Below are 24613 nucleotides of genomic sequence, written 5' to 3' on the forward strand. Positions count from 1 at the left end.
GATTTTTAGGACCTTGCTGTGCATAGCTGCACGGTCATGTTTCCTATTTTACAACAGTAACGACATCAAAAGTATTGAAATGATTGCCAACTGCTTTGAGGAATCTGGTAATTGTGATGCCTCTATATAAATGCATATATTTCTTTTCTCCATAAACAGACAAATTGCCTTCATTTTCTCTCACACTTTTTGGCTATCACAGATAACTATGACACTGCTTTTCCATCCAATACTAGCCAAATGAGTAGAAATTTATGTGGAATAGCTTCTCTTGGGTTCAAAATACGGGAATCGTCTTTCCTGTGCTACTTGCACAAGCACTTATCCCTGTATTGCAAAGTAGAGATATCCTGCATTCTTGAACTGCCATTTGGCTTTAGCATTCAGCAAGCCACACAAGAATGATTTTAATTGGAAGATACAACATTTTTTCACTCGTGCTGCTGGACAAGCTTTTGTCAGCAAATGCAGTTCAGACTGCACTCATTAAACATTATCCATGAGATCACATCTATAAAATCCTGTCAGTATGGCCTGCAGCAACTTTAGGAAGTACAAAGTTTTCTGCAAGTCCTACAGTTTCAACATGGAGACTGGAAAGTTACATCTAAATTGCACAAAATCAAGAATAAGAGGGGGAGAGTTACGAAATATTAAAACATTCAAAAGACGCACCCATGTGAAATGAAAGAGGCAAGTTTGATTTGATTATGCATATGCTCTGTTTCTATAAACAATTAGATTAAGAAGCAAAATGCAAATTATAATTCAGCAATTCAATTGAGTAGCAGGTCCTTGCAACCTCCAAGAAAAGATCCAATCAATATCCTGGTTGATTGTCTTGCACTCTAGTCTTTTGATGTTCTTTGAAAGTAAGGCTAAATCTTTTTTTACAGTTTTTACAATAGATGACCAATGTCCTGATCACTTCTTAGGAGCTATAAACTCTTATGAAATTCTAGCCATGGAAAACACGCACAAATGTCCTGTGAGTGTACTGCAAAAAAACCTATGTTATAAGAGATCATACAGCAAAGCATGCTTACCAATGTCCACCTAAAAGAGAAGTGATACACAAGATGATCGTGGATCATTCAACAACATCAGTATCTGTACAGCACCCTTAAAGCAGTAAAATGACTCAAGATGCTTCACAATAACCTTACCACAAGTGAGAAATTTGGGAGAACGATTGATGATTTAGTCAAAGAGAAAGATTTTAAGAAACACCTTAACAGGAGGAAAGAGAAGGAGACAGATTTAAAGGAGGGAATTCTAAGTTTTATAGCCTTCGCAGTTGAATCATGGCTGCTGAAGGTAGCATAATTAAAGTTGGGGAAAGTCAACAGACTAGAATGGTAGACATACATATCCATAGGCTGGAGGAGATTCATAACTGTGTACATAAATGCTTGTTCATTCATGAGGACAGATAACCTTAAGCTGTGTGACTGTGAATGGGTGATTAGAAGCTATGAATGTCTGAACATTATATATGAGAAAGAACCAGGAGGAGTTGGCTACATGGTCCCTCAAATCTGCATCGGATATTTAAGATCATAGTTGATTCTTGACCTTGAGTCCACCTTCCTTCCTCACCTCTGCAACCCTTGATTACATTAATGCCCAATCTCAGCCTTCAATTTATTTCATCTTTGTGCAACTTATGGTCTTCTGGGTTACACGATTTGAGGAGTTACATACTGCTGAGTTAAAATAGTTCTCTGCATTTCAATACAAAATAGCCATTTTCTTATCCGGAAGCTATGTGTCTAGCTCTAGGCTCTTGCATAAGGGGAAACAGTCTAAAGTGAGTACCTTGTCGAGCTTCTCAGAATAACATATTTAAAGTGAGATCACCTCTCAATTTTTTAAAATTCCAGATCGTCTAGGCCCATTTTACTCATAGGATAACTCTCTATCTCTGGAGTCAATCTGGTGATTGAGATAAAAACCAAAAGAACTGCGGATGCTGTAAATCAGGAACAAAAACAAAGTTCCTGGAAAAGCTCAGCAGGTCTGGCAGCATCTGTGGAGGAGAAAACAGAGTTAACGTTTTGGGTCCAGCGACCCTTCCTCAGAACAGATTGAGAATGTGATTGAGATGTGATTGTGATTGAGATGACATATTCATTCTGGTTCTCTTTCCATGGTTATCGCTAGATGTGCTGAATACATTTTAACATCTTCTGTTCGTTTTAGTCTAAACAGCTTTTGATGTACTCCTGTTAGGCAAGGAAATTTTTCTTAAAGAAGACAACTAAAACTGCACACACCCCATCCATACTCCATAGTACTCTCTTCAGAAGAGTCACATTGGAGTTGAAACCTGTTCTCCATGGATGCAACCAAACCTGCTGCATTTCTCCAGCACTTTCAGTTTCTATTGTAAACATTCTGTGCTTCTAGTACAAGAACACCCAAATCTCTCTTAATGCAAACAGGCAATTATACCCCACCATTTAAAAACATTAAAGTTTTCTTTGCGAGATTGTAAGAACTGCAGATGCTGGAGTCAGAGATAACACAGTGTGGAGCTGGAGGAACGCAGCAGGGCAGGCTGCATCAGGGGAGCAGGAGAGCTGACGTTTCGGGTGGGGACCCTTCCTCAGAGGGTGCTGCCTGCCCTGCTGTGTTCATCCAGCTCTATAAAACTTCCTTTGTGCAGTGTTAGGATCTTCCAAGGCACGAAGTTTTCAAATCAACAAAGTTTTCACTGCACCTTTCAGGCTTATGTTCTTCCAATGATTGCTGTACTTATGGGGCAAAGAGTCTCAAAGTATCAACATGAAATCTGAAGAATGGTGATTTATTTTAAGATACCAAAATCAGTATGTTCAATTTATATACGTTATTTAAAAAACATTCTTCAAAACATTCCACTGCATATCAGAATTAAAATCTTATTCTGATGCTTATATAACATTGTAGTAATTGGTACCTGTTGTCTGTTGCTTTGGCAGGCAGAACTCAAATGCTTAAACCAGAGCATCGCATTCCCTCTATTCCCAGCCTGGAATTTGTAAGAGTTTCCTGAAAATGAGTGTGAAACAGAAATAGGATGGCAATATTATATTGAACTGTCACAGTATTAATTTAACTTTGAAAGGTTTTTTTAAGAAAATAGATTCTACCACTAAGAATCCAAAAAGGTTGCATAATTAGAAACTTAAAAAGCCCAACATATTTGCCAGTCTTTGGCTCACTTAGCCTTGTGAAGAGACTGAAACAAATACAAAAGGAAAGGAAATGAGGCCTTTTCCATTCATTACTCACCCCTTTCAGAGTCTGTAAGCTGGAAAACGTCTGGATGCTCAGGATCATCAGCCATCATCACCATCCAACCCACAACTGACACACTCTTACTCAAACTTGATTTGAACTGCAAATCAGAAAAATTAGACACATCAGTAGGACCATGGATTTGAAGACTTTTTCAGATTTGATCAAGGGCCTGTATAAATAGCATACTATCATAACTCAAAGGCAACATTAAAACAGATTGTAAATTACAGACCCATTGGGATGGATTAATGGTTTTTTGCTGCACAAATTGTGTATGACACAACAACAATCTGCTCTGACGCAACGTTTATCCTAAGACATTTATAAAAGTGGAATGGATGCTGAGTCAGGATGGGAAGAATTGACTGATGTTTTGATTTGAGAGAGTGGTAATAAGGAGGCTTTGTAAAGTACGTATTAAGAAAGAAGATCAGACTAGTAAAGTCTAAATAGCATGAAATTACATACCACTAACACTGGTCCTAATCAGGAACTTAAGTTAAAAAGAAGTAATACATTTCAAGCACGGGCTGACAAAACTGAGGTCTCTTGCTTCTTCAAGCTCTGTAAGATGATTCAAGTTTCATCAATCTGCTGTCAGATTTCTCCCATATATTTATTATTACTTCTATTGCTGAATAGGAACAAAAATGTTTTAACATTTCCTTTTTGTAGCTGACATTGTTGTTTTGTACATTAAGACAGGAAGGATCTCTGGTGGTGGTGTGAGGAAACAATATTGCCAACATTAGTAGATGGAATTCTTTGAACGTGGATATAAATAGTTATATGATATCATCAGTAATTCACATGGTAAAGCACATTTCATTTAGGTGAAAATTAAGAGCACCTTGCTCTATTTTTCTCAGTACATCACGTATATCAGCCCAGGTCATCAAAGAAGAAGCAGCCCTGAGGAAACAACCTTTCGAAAATGCACTTAACTTTCATAACACTTTTAAGATAACCTCCTTTTCATTTGTATAATTACTTGGCTGGGTTTATAAATCAGGCTCTCACAGGGTTGGAAAAGAATACAGTAATTATAACAAGACAGCCACACACAAAGAAGTACGTGCAAACGAAAAGAGTTAGATGGGAAGGACTGAATTATATGGGCTACAAAATTACTTGAAAAGCAAAGTCATCACATGAGGTGTTTTAAACCACATTTCAGAAGGGCCACTGCCAGATAGAGTTAAGAGAAACTGGCATCTTCTTATTTCAAATGAGATATTTGTAGGCTTTACAGACCTATCAAATTCCAAGGAAGAATAGAAACTACAAGTGTTGCAGAAGTTTGCTGAAAGAACTTGGTCTCGAAACAAATTAAGTAAGCAGTTAAGGTAATGCTGATACTTAAGGGCTAATTTTAACTCTTCCCACCTGGTGGAAATAGGGTTGCATTCACAAGATGTGCATGTCACTGGCTGGGCAAGCTTTTATTGATCATCCCTAATTGCTCTTCAGTGACATAAACAGGTTAAATGATGGGCAAAGATTTGGCAGATGGAGTCTAATGTAGAAAAATGTCAGGTTGCCCAATTTGGCAGAATAAATAGAAAAGCAGAATAATATTTTGAATGGAAACAATCTGCAGAATGCTGCGGTATACAGGAATCTGGGTATACTTGTAAAAGTTATTCTGTATGTGCAGAAGTAATTACTAAGACAAATTTATTGCAAAGGACGTGAATATATAAATCTTGTTAAAAGTGGATGCAACATGAATGCACTGCATCGAGTATTGCGAACAGTTTTGGTCTCCTTACTTAAAGGGAAATATATTACATATGTTAGCTCTTTGGAATTCTCCTCCCAGAGAGCTGCAGAGGTTCTTTCACTTTATATGTTCAAAGTTGAATTAAAAAGCTATTTAATCTACGAGGGTGTTCAGGCAAGAAAAGGAAAGTTAGGGTCACAATCAATTCAACCATGAAATGAGTGAATGGCAGTATACAGACTTTCCCTCTAAATTTTTTTTATGATATTATGCCAGTGGTTCTTTTAATAAACACTCAAAGAAACCAAAGGCCTAAATATCTTGCACATTTATCTTTATTTATATTAATGACTTGCCAGAGGACATTATAAATATGCATCCGTGACATAACATGCCCATAAAGAAAGACATCTGGTCAACAATTCATGCAGAAATACATTGAGAGATTGCGCATAAATTGTCATTTGGAAGCAAGCAGTCTCAAGATGGTCACTCATGTGAGCAAGTTCTTTCCTGACAAAATGTAAATAGCTGCAGTGAAAAAAAATTCCCGAGTTTTGAAAAATCACAAAGTTCCAGTCACAGAACATCTTTATGACTTGTTAGTATTTTTCAGTGACATGGAAGTTGAATAAAATTCTTAATTAACTTCTGAAGTTTAGGACAACTGGTCTGTTAACTGATACAATTAGACGATTCACCTAAACTTTGGAGAGATGTACTGATTTGAAATGCTATACCTCTTGGCTGGCGAGGTGGCTAAGTGGTTAGCACTACTGCCTCACAGTGCCAGGGACCTGGGTCCAACTCCAGGCTTGGGCAACTGTCTATATGGATTTACTCTGGTTGCTCCAGTTTCCTCCTACCATCCAAAGAGGTGCAGTTTAGGTGGACTGGCCATGCCAAATTGTCCGTTGCATCCAGGGATGTGCAGGGTTACAGGGTAGGGAAGTGGGTCTGGGTGGATTCAATAGGCCGAATGCTCTGCTTCCACATGGTAGGGGTTCCATGATTCATTGGAAAAATTCCCTAAAAACAACTTCCAAACTATTTTGCTCCAGAGCGACTCAATATAAATCCAAATTTTTGAAATTTTGCATGTAGAAATAATAATTTCTACAACAGCAGAACAACTTATATTTGAGACCAAGATATGCTACAGGCATTTTCAATGAATCTGTTCAGAGATGTTACTGCACACCTCTGGAGAAGGCAGTCCTTGAACTTGGGCCTCCTGGCTCAGAGACAGGGATTCTGTGCGGAGTTTGCACATTCTCCCCGTGTCTGCGTGGGTTTCCTCCGGGTGCTCTGGTTTCCTCCCACAGACCAAAGATGTGCAGGTTCAGTGGATTGGCCACGCTAAATTGCCCACAATGTTCAGGGGTGTGTGGGTTATAGACGGATGGGTCTGGGTGGGATGCTGCAAGGGGCAGTGTGGACTTGTTGGGCCAAAGGGCCTGTTTCTGCACTGTGGGAAATCTAATCTAATCTAATCAACTACTGCATCTGCACCACAAGAACCCCAAGATGTGCAATATGCTGACGATAAAGGACTAGTATTTCTTTGGCTATATTGGTTGAGAAACCTGCATTTATTTCCTTTGGCCCTGGAAAATTTGGCCCTGTTCTGTCATTCAATCACTCTCATCTTTCATCATAACCCACATCTTCCTTTTGTCCTTGTCCAACCTACACCTTGCTTTAAACCAATCTTATGTCTAACTTTCCCCAGTTCTGTTGAATGGTCACACCTGAAATGTTACCCATTTCTAGAGGTGCTGTCTGACTCACTGAAAATTTTTCAGCATTTGCTGTTTTTATTTCAAATTTCCAGAATACACAGTATTTGGTTTTTTTGACGAGAAGTATTGATTCTGTTACACTGTGCCAATGTAATGCAGATTGTAGGAGTTCTTGCTTAAAATCCATTAAACTTTTCAATTGGAGTGTGTACTGTTCCTGAATAAGACTGATTATGTTTAATACTGTAGATTGCTTTTATTGGATTCTAACTAAACTCGAGAACAAACAGTTTTTAGGAACAGTTATACTTACATGCTTTCTTTCTGTTGCTTTTAAGGACTTGGCTGAGTAGTAATAGAGTTTTGTTCCACACAGTGCCACCCAGTACTTGGTCCATGAAGCAACCTACACAAAAAGACCACAGCTAGTAACTGATTTGATATGCTTTCTTAATTTTCACAGGGGAAATGCATGGAGTTGCTGTTTTAGTGGGTTTATCAACTTTGATCTCAATAATGAACACCATAAATATTAAAAAGATGACAAACAGTGGTGAATATATACAATGAAACTCAGAGATTTACACTGTTTGAAGTCTGGAGACATTCATTTTGATTTAAACTATGTATATGCAATTTCCAGCAAGCTTCTAATATTCATAAAAACCAAAAGAACTGTGGATGGTGTAAATCAAGAACAAAAACAAAGTTGCTGGAAAAACTCAGCACGTCTGGCAGCATCTGTGAAGGAGAAAACAAAGTTAATGTTTCGGGTCCAATGACCTTTTCTCATAACTGAGTTAACTCTGTTTTCTCCTTCACAGGTGCTGCCAGACCTGCTGAGCTTTTCCAGCAACTTTGTTCTTGTTCTTCTTATATTCATAATTGTCCCATCTGAGATCATACAATGTACTTTTCACTGCATAAAGTTACTTTAAATAATTTACTGCATGGTTCGAGTTAATTAACATTTGCAAAAACAGATGAGTATTTGTTAATTCTAAAATCGATAACAAGGTTAAAAGTATTTACAGATAAAAAAAACTCAACATGTCGTGTTACAGCAACAGAAACTTGCGTTAAACAAAATACAATTTGTTATTCTGCTTCCAGATTGTCCCTTTAAGGGTTCAAACAGGAATATCTTGAGTACTTTAAAGATCAAGTTGCTAAAGTCAGAAGAACAATGGTAAGTGTGAAGCTGGATGAACACAGCAGGCCAAGTAGCATCTCAGGAGCACTAAAGCTGACGTTTCGGGCCTAGACCCTTCATCAGAGAGGGGGATTGGGAGACAGTTCTGAAATAAATGGGGAGAGAGGGGGAGGCGGACCGAACATGGACAGAGGAGAAGATAGGTGGAGAGGAAAGTACAAGTGGGGAGGTGGGGAGGGGATAGGTCAGTCCGGGGAGGACAGACAGGTCAAGGAGGCGGGATGAGGTTAGTAGGTGGGAAATGGAGGTGCGGCTTGAGCTGAGAGGAGGGGATAGGTGAGAGGAAGGACAAGTTAGGGAGGCGGGGACAAGCTGGGCTGGTTTTGGGATGCAGTGGGCGGAGGGGAGATTTTGAAGCTGGTGAAGTCCACATTGATACCATTGGGCTGCAGGGTTCCCAAGCGGAATATGAGTTGCTGTTCCCGCAACCTACGGGTGGCATCACTGTGGCACTGCAGACAGCCCAGGATGGACATGTCGTCTAAGGAATGGGAGGGGGAGTTAAAATGGTTCACGACTGGGAGGTGCAGTTGTTTATTGCGAACCGAGCGCAGGTGTTCGGCAAAGCGGTCCCCAAGCCTCCGCTTGGTTTCCACAATGTAGAGGAAGCCACAACGGATACAGTGGATACAATATACCACATTGGCAGATGTGCAGGTGAATATCTGCTTAATATGGAAGGTCACCTTGGGGCCTGGGATGGGGGTGAGGAAGGAGGTCTGGGGGAAAGTGTAGCACTTCCTGCGGTTGCAGGGGAAAGTGCCGGTTGTGGTGGGGTTGGAGGGGAGTGTGGAGCAGACAAGGGAGTCCCGGAGAGAGTGGTCTCTCCGGAAGGCAGACAAGGGTGGGGATGGAAAAATGCCTTGGGTGGTGGGGTTGGATTGTAGATGGCGGAAGAGTCAGAGGATGATGCGTTGTAGCCGGAGGTTGGTGGGGTGGTATGTGAGGACGAGGGGGATTCTCTTAGGGCGGTTATTGCAGGGGTGGGGTGTGGGGGATGTGTTGCGGGAAATGCGGGAGACCCGGTCAAGGGCGTTCTCGACCACTGCGGGGAGGAAGTTGCGGTCGTTGAAGAACGCGGACATCTGGGATGTGCGGGAGTGGAATGCCTCATCCTGGGAGCAGATGCGGCGGAGGCGAAGGAATTGGGAATAGGGGATGGAATTTTTGCAGGAGGGTGGGTGGGAGGAGGTGTATTCAATGTAGCTGTGGGAGTCGGTGGGCTTGAAATGGGTATCGGTTTCTAAGCTATAGTGGCTGACTGCAATCTATTGTTTAATCTATCCCTAAGGAATTAGTCCGCAAGTTCATTAAAACAGCTTCATTTTTAAAAATTCTGTCATGGGATTTGAGCATTGCTGGCAATGTAGGTAAATCAACAATATGGTTAAAGGCATTCTAGGATTCTGACACAGTGGAAAAAAAAGAATTGGGATTAAATTTCAAATCTGGATTGGAAAGGGATTCCAGGTTGTGGTTTTCACATGCAGGCGGCTGATATCTCATTCTGATGGTGTTATTTTCTTGGTGATAAAGCTCATGGGTTTGGAAGTTGAAAAATGTGAACTGTTGTAGTGCATCTCGTCATGAATGCTGAACTTTATAATAGGTAGTAATGTTTGAAATTTAGTTTTAACTCAAAGTGAAACAGAACATCTGGATAAACACTTTCATGTTGAGATACATACATACAGAAGAGTTGTTTTCCCCACTTTTTGTGGGAGAGTTTCAGACCAGAGGGCATTACCTCAGAATAAGGGATGACATATTTAAGACATGTATGAGAAGAAATTTATTCTTTCAGAGAGCAGCAAACCTGCGGAATTCTTCATCAAAGAGGGCTGTTGAGGCTGGGTTATTAAGTATATTCAAGGCTGACATGGACAGATTTTTAATCAGGAAGAGAATCAAGGGTTTTAAGGAAAAGAGAGGAAAGTGGAATCGAGAATTATATGATCAGCCATTATCTCACTGAACTCAATGGGCTGAAAGATTTACATCTGTTCCTATGTCTTATGTGATCTGATTACCATGAGGACAGTAACTCAAACAGAAATCTATACAAGCATCTGTGGCCAGTTTAAGTCTTTTCTAACATTATTTCAATGAAAAAAAAAGGCATGCATGCTTTGAGACACAATGGCACAGAAGCCATCATTGTATGAAAGCAGGTGAGCTATTTTATGTGAATAGCCAAGCAGGATATCAGTAAAGGTGTGCTTTCTGTTAAAAAAAAGTCAACAGGCAGAACTAAGGAACTGAGAATCAGCAAATGTGCCTTGCAGATGATAATTCGATCTGGAAAATGTGAACAGGGACTGGAATAATTGTCAAAAGACACTGAAAGGTTGTATTCAGCCCGGCACAATGGGAAAGAAACGATTCTGCTGGAGCACTGGGAAAAATTACAGAACAGTTACTGTAACGTTATATGTCTGCTAGAAGTGTGGCACACAGTGAAAAGATTTTGTAAAACACATTTTGATTGTATTACTTAATGCAAAATTACCTTCTCTTCAGTTCTATGCATTAGTAGCATGATAGGTTACGCTTGATTTATGTTTATTTTTGTTCATTGTTACAGTAAAGGATATGGCTTTGCTGTGGATAGTGCAGAGGGCTGTTCTAGGTTACAAAAGGATATTGATAGGATGCAGAGCTGGGCTGACAAGTGGCAGATGGAGTTTAACCTTGCAAAGTGTGAGGAGATTCATTTTGGAAGGACAAACTTGAAAGCAGAATACAGGGTTAACGGAAAGATTCTTGGCAGTGTGGAGGAGCAGAGCGATCTTGGGGTTCATGTTCACAATTCCCTGAAAGCTGTCACCCAGGTGGCTAAAGTTGTTAAGAAGGTGTATGGTGAGTTAGCTTTCATTAATAGAGGGACTGAGTTCAAGAGCCGTGAAGTTATGCTTCAGCTATATAAAACTCTGGTTTGGCCACATCTGGAGTATTCTGTCCAGTTCTGATCGCCTCATTACAGGAAAGATGTGGAAGTGTTGGAAAAGATGCAGAGTAGATTTACCAGGATGTTGCCTGGAATGGAGGGAAGGTCTTAAGAGGAAGCATTGAGAGACCTAGGTATTTTCTCTTTAGAATGATGAAGGATGAGAGATGACTTGATAGAGGTATAGAAAATGATCAGAGGTATAGATAGAGTGGACAGCCAGAGACTTTTTCCTAGGGTGGAGGTAGCTATTACGAGTGGGCATAGTTTTAAAGTGAGTGCAGGTAGATACAGGGGAGACGTCAGAGGTAGGTTCTTTATTCAAAGAATGGTAGGGGTGTGGAATGCATTGCTGAAGAGGATAATGGTGTTGGCCTCATTAGAGACATTTAAATGGCTATAATATAGGCATATGGATGATAGTATATAGGAGTGGAGGCTAGATAAACCTTAGGTTTAGGGTCTGACACAACATCGTGGGCTGAAGGGCCTGTACTGTGCGTACTGATCTATGTTCTATATTGTAAGCCATGAATTATTTTCTTGAATCTGTTTTGTTCGTCCACTGTCTTTGCTGATTCCTACTCCACTCCAACTAGCTCTGCCATCATTTCCTTTGAAATTGCCCTTATTTAAGTTTCACACAGTTGTTCCCTCTTCTTGCTTTCATCCCTGTAACTATCTGCTGTCTACTGTTGAACTTATATCTGTATTTTATTTAATCATAACATCTTTTAACTTCATAATTTTGAGCCCAAGTCTTGTAAAAAACTAACTTTTAACCTTGTTCAAAACTAAAGTTTTTCCATTGGTTATTTATACATTGAAATATTCAAAAAACTAGAAGGAAGCTAAATGAGCTTCAAGCATTTGCAGTTTCTGAACCACCCTGATATGATCATGACTACTAAATTCGTGGAGAGATTTCAGCAGAACGCTTGGAAAACAAAACTTGCAGTGTTGCAACTGATAAAGAAATGGCACATATAAAATTTTATTTAAACTTTATTTCAAAAAGAAAATTTTGTGGTTTTATTGTTGGGGTGTAGGTGATGTGCAATATTAAAAAGGAATTGCAATAACTGGGTTCAATTTATCTGTTGGGATAAGAAAGAAGAATCATGTACTACTTCTGCACTTCTTTAAAAAATTCCACAAATGTTTGCTATCTAGGTGTGATATGGGATGAAAACAGAACTGGGTTGAAATGTGACACCCAAAGCAGAGTGTTGGAAGTGATTTTGACTCGATAAGTGACAATTGACCAGTTGGCCTTAGTATTGCTGGAGTACTGATTTTAGACAAAAGGGAAAGAAAATTGAACCATTAAAAGCTCAGTTTTGCTGAGCAAATTATAAAATGTTCAATAAATATACAGAAGAATTTGAAGTTTGTAAAAAGCTGTCAAAATCAGCTTACAAAGGTCATTTGAAAGGATGCAGTTCTGATCTATAGAACATCTGCTTTTTTTATTCTCTACAGAAGAAAATTTACTCTTCTTTCCAATGCAATTGGAAAAAAAGGGAACAAAGGATAGCAGCCAATACTGTGCACTTTTCCTCAACTTCAAAAATTACATAACTAATTTCTAATAAAATGAATATATTTCAATTAAGGTGTGTTCAAAAATTCTCATTATTATTTCCATATGATCCTTCCTGAATTTTTGTCATGGAATTCAAGTACAACCATTATTTGCATTCTATAAATCACTGAAGTATCACTTGGCAATGGGTCTCATTAGGCCTACTGTGGTTTGAGCAGAGAATTAAAAATGGGTTCATTTCAACTTTTGCGATCTTCAAACTTTTTCTATCACTCAACAACAACTTGCATATGTAGAGCACCTTTAACATAAGAAAATGTGCCAAGACAGGAGTGTTGTCAAATTAAATTTGACACTTGAGCCAAAGGAGTAGCTATTAGGGCAGGTAATCAAAAGCTAAATCTTGTTGAATGGAACGGATGATCTACCTAATCATACTGTACAGGTGCTCCAAATATGAATAAACTCCAGTTAGTTCTTAACTTGCTTTACGCAGATATGTATAAAAATTGCAATTAAACACTTGTCCACAGTGAGCAAGAAGTCAAAATTTGAACTTATTATCAGAACGTTGAAATTTGCACTGGCCTGAATGTAGATTGCCAATACAAATTCTTACCTGGACAGGTGAATTGCTTAGTGAGATGTTTCTACAAAATAAATGTTGCCAGTAGCATGCAAGGGCACAATTTCCCATTCAATGCAACAAGCTTTGCAATCGTCATGTTACATCTGAAGGAATTTCAGGATAGTTCATAGAAGTTCTGTGAATTGAATTCTGTGTTGTAAGTGACGATTTTACAAATGAAACATGATGGAGCAATATGAGTTATAATTGTCCCAGAAAGTACGGAGAATGTGGTGGCAAAATTTCAGTGTGAAGAAACAAGCTCAATGGTGAAAACGTATAACCTTGGCTTTTATAACGTAACATTCATAAATTAAGGCTGCTGAAGCAGCTGATTTCAGTTAATTAAACTTTGCATAGAATAACCATATCTCTCAAGTCTTCTCCCCTGTCACAAGGTTGGGAGGTATTTTGAACTGAAGTGTTGATACTAACATAAGAACACAGTGGAATTTAAAGATACAATTAATATCAATGGAAAAAATACTCCCAGTGGTCAAAATGGCTTTTTAAAATAATTTAATATTTTGCCAGTATAGGTAGCAATTTGGAATATAACCTGTAATTATCTGCAAATTCGTTTTGATTAGTCAGAACAGGAGCAGACAAATTTTTCTTTTCTGTTTCAGTATTCTAATTCTCCCACATACTGGCTTGTCATTTGGAACCTGAATGTCAGCCAATTTAGGGACCAGAGACAGGTTTCTAATGTATGCCACAGTTGATTGATATGTTGGCTGTCCAGACTGTGTAAAACCAACTTTCTGACAATTCACAGTTGCAAGGGCCTAGCTTTTCCTATTGTCTACCCATCTGGTACAATTTCATTAATCTTTGCCTGTTAAGAAAGACTTAAACCATTAAACAGCCATCTGACGATTCCTTTGAGAGGATGTCGACTGAATTCCTCCAGTCACCCAAGTATATTTTATGATGTTTAAACCAGTTGCCAAATGGTTTGAAACTTGGGTCACAAAGAATAGCTTTGTTGTTAATGATTATAATCAACTATCTGGACTGTTTTCATTCCTTAGCTATTGGCAAAATTTGAAAATCTTGATTAAGCTGTGTGTTGGACACTACAGTGGAATAAAAAAAATTAAACTGGAATGGTTGCACAAAACTACATCACAAAAATTGTTTAAAAAGATTAATAAGTCAAAGCAGTCCGAGAATTCAGATCTCTGCTCAAGAAATTTAGAACACATTGCTGATCGCTGAACTAATTTCAATTGGTTGCATTATCTGAGGAAGGCCATATGAACGACTGTTTTGAAAAGTGAGGTGGGGAGAGCAGTTTAGGGTAAGAATGATTGTTATAAATGGTAGAAGTAGGAAAACCTGCCACTCCCCAGCAGTTATTAAAAACCCTAATCTGATCAGTAATACGATATGTATTTTCTTTTGTTGTATGCAACGACAAATGAATAAAAAGGAGATTTATCCTTTGGTTTTTCCTGAAGACCTGCTTGACAATTGGGCAGTGGTTAGCACTGCTGCCTCACAGCGGCAGGACCTGGGTTTGACTCCAACCTTGGGTGACTGTCTGTGTGGAGTTGGTACATTCTCCCCATCTCTGCATGGGTTTCCTCCGGGTGCCCCAGTTTCCTCCCACAGTCCAAAGACGTACAGGTTAGGTGGACTGGTCATGGTAAATTGTCTCGTGTCCAGGGATGTGCACGTTAGTTGGGTTAGCCATGGAAAATGTGGGGTTACAGGATAGGGCAGAGTTCTGGGTCTGGGTGGGATGTTCTTTGGAGGCTCAGTGCAGATTCACTGGGCCGAATGGTCTCTTTCTGCACTATAGGAAGTGTGCTGTGCAAAGTGTCTATTTTGTGAACTCCATATTTAAATACTCAGTAACACTGGCTGATAAACAGTTTATTCTACCAATTAGTAGGAGAAGTTTAAATAGATTTTAAGGAAGTTACCAAAAAGATTGATAATGGCAGAACAGTACGTGCTGTTTATTTGGATTTTAGTAAAACCTTTGACAAGGTTCTACATAGTAGACTAATTAGTAAAGTCAGATCACATGGGATTCAGGGTGAGCTTGCCAACTAGATACAAAATTGGCTTAATAGCAGGAAACAGAGAGCAATGATGGAGGTTTGCTTTTTGGACTGCAAGTGTTCCAAAGTGATCAGTTCTGGGTCCTCTTTTGTTTGTCATTTGTATAAGTGATTTGGATGAGAATATATAGAAGGCATGGTTAGTAAGTTTATGGGCGATTCCAAAATTGGTGGCATACTAGTCAGCGATTACAAAGGAATCTTGATCAAATGGGTCAATAGGCTGAAAAATGGCTGATAGAATTCAATCTGGATAAATGCAACAAACAAGGGTAGGGCTTATACAATTAATGGTACTGCTTTGGGTAATGGCGTAGAACCCCAGGGTGCAGGTACTTAGTTCTTTAAAGTTTGCGTCACATATAGGCAGGTTGGTTAAAAAAGGTGTTTGGCAGTCAGTGTAGATGGGGAGTTAGGGAGAGTACACTAGAATACACCTCCTCTCACCCACCTTCCTGCAAAAATGCCATCCCCTATTCCCAATTCCTTCGCCTTTGCTGCATCTGCTCCCAGGATGAGGCATTCCACTTCCAGACATCCCAGTTGTCCTCGTTTTTAAAGGACCACAACTTCCCCTCCACAGTGGTCAAAAATGCCCTTGACCGTGTCTCTTGCATTTTCTGCAACTCATCCCTCATACTCCCTCTCCGCAATAACAACCAAGACAGAATCTCCTCATCCTCACGTACCATCCCACCAACCTCCGGATCCTACACATCATCCTCTAACAATTCCGCCATCTGCATTCTGACCCCACTACCAAAGACAATTTTCCCTCCCCACCCTTATCTGCTTTCTGGAAGGACCACTCTCTCTGTGACTCCCTTGTCCGCTCCACATTCCCCACCATCCCCAGCACTTTTCCCTGCAACCGCAGGAAGTGCTACACTTGCCCCTACACCTCCTCCGTCACCCCCATCCCAGGCCCCAAGAAGACCGCCACATCAAACAGATGTTCACCTGCACATCTGCTAACTTGGTATATTGTATCCGCTGTTCCCGATGTGGCCTCCTCTACATCAGGGATAACAAGCAGAGGTTTGGGGACTGCTTTGTGGAACACCTACACTCAGTTTGTGACAAACGACTGCACCTCCCAGTCGCGAACCATTTCAACTTCCCCTGCCACTGCTTGGACGACATGTCCATCCTGGGCCTCCTGCACTGCCTCAATGATGCCACCCGAAGGTTGCAGAAACAGCATCTCATATTTATGTTAGGAATGCTGCAGCCCAATGGTATCAATGTGAACTTCACAAGCTTCAAAATCTCCCCTTCTCCGACCCAAAAACTACCCAGCTCGTACCCACCTCCCTAACCTGTCCTTCCTCCCACCTATCCACTCCTCCCACCTCAAGGCCCACTCCCATCTTCTACCGACTAGCCTCATCACGGCTCTTTGACCTGTCCATCCTCCCTGACTGACCTATCCCCTCCCTGCCTCCCCAATCTACATTCACATTTACTGGCTCCAACAGCACCTCTTTGACCTGTCTGTTTCCTCTCCACCTATCTTCTCCTTTATCCATCTTGTATCCGCCGTCCCCCTTCTCCCTATTTATTTAAGAATCCCCTTCCCCTCCCCCATTTCTGAAGAAGGGTCTAGACCCGAAACACCAGCTTTCCTGCTCTTCTGATGCTGCTTGGCCTGCTGTGTTCATTCAGCTCTACACCTTGTTATGTCAGATTCTCCAGCATTGGCAGTTCCTATTATCTCTGTAACACAGAAATTTTAATTTGATTTCTGAATGGATATAAAAAGATTTGCTTGAGTGCCATTTTTAAGTGGTATTTTCATTATCTGAATAACTGATAAAATATATACTGAAACATAATGAGACCTTGACTAATTATTATTATGCAGAAGGTAGTCTCAGGTGGGCAATGGAAACTTGACCTCTAGTTAGTATCCCAAGTTTTATACATGAAAACAAACCAAACAAACACAAAATATTTCAATCATCAGAATGTATGAATGGATGAAACTTTTAAAAATAGGAAAAATATCCAATACCTAAGATGAGGTCAGTGGAAGAGGGGAGGGTGGCTATCAAGAGGAAAGACTAAATGGTTTCAGCTTCTGTAGCTAAATCCCCATTATCAACATTATCAATTATCTGCAAATATTTTCTCAATATTTGGAGACGAGTTAGGATTCTCAATTTTAATCTACCAATTCTGCAGCAAATTTGATTGGGACTTAGGTCTAAGATGAGAACAGTAGCAGTTGCAGCTGGCAGCACATGAGTAATACAATGTAATGCTGCAAAACTGTTGGGATCATGAACTAAAATAACAGGCACTATACAAGGACTGGAAAATCTAGATGTGTTCTGAGGCTAGTCAGAATTCTCAAGTAACCACTTCCCCACTCTTGAGGCGTGAGAAAATTCACCTGGCATTTTAATTCTCTGTTCACTGACCACAGCCTCTTACACCATTTGAATTAAGCTTGGTGTAAACTCAAGGATCAGCATCTCATCTTTTGATCCAACTCTTAGAACACGGAACATAGATCGTAGAACAGTACAGGGTTAGGGGTGAACTTTTACCCTAAACCTAAGATCTATCCAACCTTCACCCCGGCCTTATACTATCATCCATATGCCTATCTTATGCATATCCATATGCCACGGTCCAAAGATGTGCAGGTTAGGTGGATTGGTCATGCTAAATTGCCCATAGTGTTCAGGGGTGTGTGGGTTATAGGGGGATGGGTCTGGGTGGGATGCTTCAAGGGGCGGTGTGGACTTGTCAGGCCGAAGGGCCTGTATCCACACTGTAGGGCATCTAATCTAATCTAATCTATTAGCCGCTTAAATGCCCCTAATGAGACCGTGTCCACTACCCTTTCTGGTAATGCACTCCACACCCTTACCACTCTCTGAGTCAAGAACCTACCTCTAACGTTTCCCCTATATCTACCTCCACTCACTTTAAAACTATGCCCACTCGTAATAGCTAGCTCCACCCTAGGAAAAAGTCTCTGGCTGTCCACTCTATCTATACCTCTGATCATTTTCTATACCTCTATCAAGTCATCTCTCATCTTTCGTCATTCTAAAGAGAAAAGTCCTAGCTCTCTCAACCTTTCCTCTTAAGACCTTCCCTCCATTCCAGGCAACATCCTGGTAAATCTACTCTGCACCTTTTCCAACGCTTCCACATCTTTCCTGTAATGAGGCGATCAGAACTGGACAGAATACTCCAGATGTGGCCAAACCAGAGTTTTATATAGCTGAAGCATAACTTCACGGCTCTTGAACTCAGTCCCTCTATTAATGAAAGCTAACTCACCATACGCCTTCTTAACAACTTTAGCCACCTGGGTGACAGCTTTCAGGGAATTGTGAACATGAACCCCGAGATCCCTCTGCTCCTCCACACTGCCAAGAATCTTTCCGTTAACCCTGTATTCTGCTTTCAAGTTTGTCCTTCCAAAATGAATCACCTCACACTTTTCAAGGTTAAACTCCATCTGCCACTCGTCAGCCCAGCTCTGTATCCTATCGATGTCCCTTTGTAACCCAGAACAGCTCTCCACACTGTCCACAACGTGACCCATCTTTGCATCATCTGTGAATTTACTAATCCACCCTTCCACTCCTTCATCCAAATCATTTACAAAAATCACAAATAGAAGAGGACCTAGGACAGATCCTTGTGGTACACTACTCGTAACTGAGCACCATGTTGACTATTTTCTGTCCACTACCACCCTTTGTCTTCTAAGGGTCAGCCAATTCTGAATCCAAACTGCCACATTTCCCCCATCCCATGCCTCCTTACCTTCTGCATGAGCCTACCATGGGGAACCTTATCAAATGCCTTACTTAAATCCATGTAGATCACATCCACAGCTCCACCTTCATGCACGAGTTTGGTCACCTCGTCAAAGAATTCAATAAGATTTGTGAGGCATGATCTACCCCTCACAAATCCAAGCTGACTATAAGAAGAAACAGTCTTCACAGTCTTCATTCAGGACTTCACACTAAATTTAACAATTCCATGTTATTACGTTTATGTCTAGTTTTGTGCACAGCTGTTGATCATGATTCTGTTATTGTCTCCTCTCGACTCATTTTTTGTATCTTGCCCCAGTGCCAATCTGGTCTTTGCATAACCTCAAAGTACAACAGGATCTTGATCAGTTGGGCCAAAGGGCCAAGGAGTGGCAGATAAAGTTTAATCGAGATAAATGTGAGGTTCTATAGTTTGGTATGGCAAATTGGGCAGGACTTATACACTTAATATGAGGTCTGGGATGTGTTGCTGAATAGAGATCTTGGGGTGCAGGTTCATAGTTTCTTGAAAGTGGAGTCGCAGGTAAACAAGGCATTGAAAGTGATATTTTGTATTCTTGCCTTTATTGGTCAGTGCATTGAGTGTAGGAGCTGGGAGGTCATGTTGCAGCTGTACGCGGTAAGGGTTAGGCCACTTTTGAAATACTGCGTTCAATTCTGGTTTTCCTGCTATAGGAAAGATGTCATTAAACTTGAAAGGGCTCAGAAAAGATTCACAAGAATATTGCTAGGGAGTTAACAGGGAGAGGCTGAATAGACTGGGACTATTTTCACTGGAGGATCGGAGGCTGAGGGGTGACCTTACGTAAGTCTACAAAATCATGAGGGGCATGGTTAGAGTGAATAGTATCGAACTGTAAAATAAAATGGGGCAAAGTCAGATTGGTTTCATCAAGGGGAGGTCAAGCCTGACAAATCTGCCAGAATTCTTTGAGAAAGTAATGAGCAGGGCTTCAAGAAGGCCTTTGATAAGGTGCCACACAGGAGGCTGCTGAGCTAGATAAGGGCCCATGGTGTGAGAAGCAAGGTGCTAGCAAGGATAGAAGACTGGCTGTCTGGCAGAAGGCAGAGAGTGAGGATACAGGGGCCTTTCTTAGGATGTCAGCCAGTGACAAGTGGTTAAAATTGTGTCAGAGATAATGGGAACTGCAGATGCTGGAGAATCCAAGAAAATAAAGTGTGAAGCTGGATGAACACAGCAGGCCAAGCAGCATCTCAGGAGCACAAAAGCTCTTGTGCTGGAATCACAACTTTTCACTTTGTACATTAATGATCTCAATGAAGGAACTGTGGGCATTCTGGCTACATTTGCAGACGAGGTGGAGGGACGGGCAGTATTGAGAAGTTGGGGAGGCCGCAGATGGACTTGGACAGGTTAGCAGAGTGGGCAAAGAAGTGACAGATGGTGTACAACATGGGAAAGTGTGAGGTCATGCACTTTGGTAAGAAGAATAAAAGCATAGACTATTTTCTAAATGGGGAGAAAATTCAGAAGTCTGAAGTGCAATGAGAATTGGGAGTTCTTGTCCAGGATTCTCTCAAGGTAAACTTGTAGGTTGAGTCAGTAGTCTGGAAGGCAAATGCAGTGTTGGCATTTTTTTTGAGAGGCCTTGAATATAAAAGCAGGGATGTACTACTAAGGCTTTATAAAGCTCTGGTCAGGCCACATTTGGAGTATTGTGTGCAGTTTTGGGACCCATATCTCAGGAAGGATGTACTGGCCCTGGAGCGGCTTCAGAGGAGGTTCACGAAAATGGTCCCAGGAATGGAAAGCTTAACATATAAGGAACATTGGAGGACTCTGGGGCTATATTCATTGGAGTTTAGAAGGATGAAAGGGGATCTAATTGAAACTTTAAGAATACTGAATGGCTTTCACAAAATGTATGTTGGGAAGATGCTTCCATTGGTAGGACAGTCTAAGACCCGAGGGAACAGCCTTAGAGTAAAAGGAAGACCTTTTAGAACAGAGATAAGGAAAACCTTCTTCAGCCAGACAGTGGTGAATTTATGAAATTCACTGCCACAGAAGGCTGTGGAAGCCAGGTCACTGAGTACATTTAAGACTGATGTTCTTGATTATCAAGGGGATCAAGGGTTTTGGGGAGAAAGCAGGAGAATGGGGTTGAGGAACTTATCAGCCATGATTGAATGGCTGAGCAGACTCAATGGGACGAATGGCCTAATTTCTGCTCCTTTGTCTTATGTCTTTTCCCCAGTGTAGGGGAGTCCAAAATTAGACAGCATAGTTGTGGTTGGTTGGCTCGCTGAGCTGGTTCGTTGTCCCACAGCTGTTTCATTACCCTGCTGTGTAACATCATCAGTGCAGCCTCTGATGAAGCACAGTTGTGTTTTCCCGCCTGTTATTTAAACTCTGGTGTCCGTTGAGCTGGATTACCTCACTTCTGGTTTTTCTTCACAATGGAGTGTGTATGAGGTCTAGCTCTGTGTTTATTGCTGGCCTTCTTAGTGGAGAACCAGGCTTCTAGGAATTCCTGCGCTTGTCTCTACTTTGCCTGGTCCAGGATCGTGGTGCTGTCCCAATCAAATTGGTGGTTTTGCTTATCCATGTGGATAGCGATGAGTGAGTATTGATCATGTATTTTTGCTGTCAGTTGAAGTTCATGTGCTCTTACGGTTAATTTCCTTCCTATCTGTCCAATGTAATGTTTGTCGCAGTCTTTACAGGGAATCTTGTATTTGACATTGGTCCTGTCCATAGTGGGTGGTGGATCTTTGGTTCGGGTTAGCAGTTGGCACAGGGTTGATGTGGGTTTTTGTGCTACCCTGTCGCCTTGTGGTCAGTTCAGATGTGTTCTTGATGTCAAGTAGCGTGATGAGTGTGTCGGGCAAGTAGTACCTTCCTGTTGTCGTTTGTGCAATAGGCATCTTTTGAACCCAGTTTTTCGGGTATCTGTTGTCTTTGATTACCTGGAAGCGGTGCTCTTCTTCTTCTCCTCGGTGTAGTTCTGTGTTACTGCAGTGTGTTGTTGCCCATTTAAATAATGTTCTCATGCAACTTCATTTGTGTATGTTAGGATGGTTGCTGTCGAAATTCAGTACTTGATCAATGTGTGGCTTTCCTGTGTACCTCTGTTAGGAATTCCCCATTGGTCCTGCGTTCCACCATCATGTCTAGGAATGGGAGCTGTTTGTTCTTTTCCTCTTCTCTGGAGAATCTGATCCCAGTGAGGGTGTTGTTTATTACTTGCTGTGTCTCCTCTAGTTTGGTCCGCTTAGTAATGACAAAGGTGTCATCCACACATTGTATCAATAGTTTTGGTTGGATTAACGGAAGGGCCATGCTTTCATGTCTCTACATCACCACTTCAGCAATAGTCCGGACTAAGGTGATCCCATGGGTGTCCCATTGATCTGTTCATATATTTGGCCGGTAAAGGTGAAGTGGGTGGTGAGGCATAGGTACAACAGTTTCAGCATGTTGTCTGTGGAGATGCTGCCACTCGAGTCTTGTTCTTATTTTATTAGTGTTATCAGTGTTTCTCTTGTGAGTGAAGTATCTATCATGTGAATAGGGCAGTAACATCAAATGATATCACGGTCTCGTCCTCGTCTATTCTTATGTCCTTGATGGAATTGAGGAACTCTTGGGCTGAGTGGATTGAGTGGGGTGCCTTGCTGATGAGATGCATTAACCTCTTCCGTAACTCCTTGACTAATCTATGTGATGGCGTGCCTGGTAGGGGGGCTATGGGTCTGAGGGGTACTTGCGGTTTGTATACATACAGAAGGCCGTAGAATTGAGGGGGTGGGGGTGTAAGTGGTGTCAGCTCCTTCAGGTTTCATTCTTAGAAAGCCTGTTTTGTTGATTTGTCTGGTCTGTTTGAGTCTCTTTAGTGTGTTGAGATTCTTGTTGCCCAGCTGTGGTGTCGGGCCTATCTGCACTTGTTGGTATGTGTTCTTATTAGCTAGCAGTTTTTGTGCCTTGGAGACGTAGCCCCATTTGTTAAGTATTACCATCGTGCGCCTTTTGTCTGCTGGTAGTATTGTGATATTTTTGTCCTTTTTCAGTCCTTCTAGGGCCTTCCTTTCTGATGTGTTTAGAGTGTTAAGTTTGTTTTTTCTAGTCAGTGTCTGAATCACTGTCTTATGGCTTGCTGTGTTTCTTCATTGATGCCATTGGTCTTCAGTATGGCTAGGCATTCTGTCTTGTTAGCATCTCTGTGGTTCTAGTTGTAGGTCAACTATGCTGTTACCCAGCAGGGTAGTGAAATGTCTGCGAAACAATGTACAAGCTCGAAGAGCCAACCAATCACAACATCCACAACCCAAGCTACAAATCTACTCTAAAACATTATCAACAGCATAGTTTTAAGTTGAGAGTGGAAAGATTTTAAACGGGCCTAACAGTCAGCTTTTTCACACAGAGGGTGGTGTGTGTATGGGATGAACTGCCAGGGAATATGATAGAGACTGGTACAACTACATTTAAAAGGTATCTGGATCGATACATAAATAGGAAGGGTTTAGAGGGATTCGAGCCAAATGATGGCAAATGGGACGAGGATTAATTTAGGATATCTGGTTGGCATGGACAAGTTGGACTGAAGGGTCCATTTCCATGCTGTACATCCATGTGACTCAAAGTCCCCTGAAATAACTCCACAGAGGCAGGAATCCTGTCACCTTGTCATCCTTTATTTACACCTGAACAGTCCTTTATAGAGGACTGCCTCATACAGAGACAGGCACCAAAGTGTCAGTGCCTCTGACACTCACCCTTTTTATGTCAGCCAGGGCTTCCTGATTATACCAGATTAACAACCTTAATCAGGGATCTATAGTCTATGAAGTTCAGCTCACTGATCTTGTTACAATCACTATATTCCATCCCCTCGGAGTCTGCGGACATAGGCCTGTTCTTTCTTTTGGACAGTCTTCTGGGATGTTCATGGGAGGCGTATAATGCTTCAGAAGCACCTCAGTAGAAATTCACACTCTTCCTCTGGTGGCAAAAGTGTTGAGGTGGCTAGTTCCATCATGCCCATCAAAGGACTTGACAACGTTTGATGGAGAGGTCCTGGCAGCATTACTGACGGTTCTGAGTGGCAGGGCACATTTTCTCCAGCACTATTTGAGATCCAGCAGATTTCACATGGTCCACATGCCTGTTCAGGACTGCTGCACTTGTCTGAACTCGAAACACTCTAACCTTGCGACAACTATGTCTCTTACCCATGTGGGGCCATTTCGGTGATTCTTACACCAAAATTTGTCCCATGTATCAAACTGTTTCTCTCGCATGGTGGAGTGTTGGGTCCAGCACTGAAGTTCCATACAAACCCAGGTATGGGAAGGTCAGGCTTAATCTGGTACAGAATCTTCTACCCATTAGCAACTCTGTTGCTGCTGTCCGTGTAGTTGCACGAGTTGCATGTGGGTGGTCCTATAGCCACATAAGAATTATGACAGCTTGGTATCTAGCTAAGCTGTAGGCTAATTCCCCTATCCAGCTTTCAAAGTTTGGGCCACTTTTCCTGCCAGGCCATTTGATGATGGGTGACGTCCCATTTGACATTAAGAAATAACCAAAATCCCTGCTGGTAAATGACGGCCCGTAATTTATGGTCAAAACTTCTGGGAGTCCATATGTTGCAAAGGATGGATGCAGATTTTCCAGTATTATCCCA

The 24613-nt window shown here is 41.2% G+C and overlaps 1 protein-coding gene across 5 annotated transcripts in view; it reads right to left on the bottom strand.

Annotated features, from left to right (window-relative positions):
• The window catches only part of ralgps2 (Ral GEF with PH domain and SH3 binding motif 2), a 397302-nt gene that overhangs the window by 19405 nt on the left and 353284 nt on the right, over positions 1-24613 (bottom strand). For all 5 annotated transcript variants that reach the window (XM_059647739.1, XM_059647737.1, XM_059647738.1 and 2 more), the window contains 3 exons: positions 7064-7156; positions 3277-3382; positions 2942-3033 (listed from right to left, as the gene is read on the bottom strand). In XM_059647739.1, the coding sequence (XP_059503722.1) occupies positions 2942-3033; positions 3277-3382; positions 7064-7156 (291 nt within the window). The remainder of the gene's footprint in view (positions 1-2941; positions 3034-3276; positions 3383-7063; positions 7157-24613) is intronic.

Source organism: Stegostoma tigrinum, chromosome 8, assembly GCF_030684315.1.
Source record: "Stegostoma tigrinum isolate sSteTig4 chromosome 8, sSteTig4.hap1, whole genome shotgun sequence".
In the NCBI taxonomy this organism is placed as follows: Eukaryota; Metazoa; Chordata; class Chondrichthyes; order Orectolobiformes; family Stegostomatidae; genus Stegostoma; species Stegostoma tigrinum.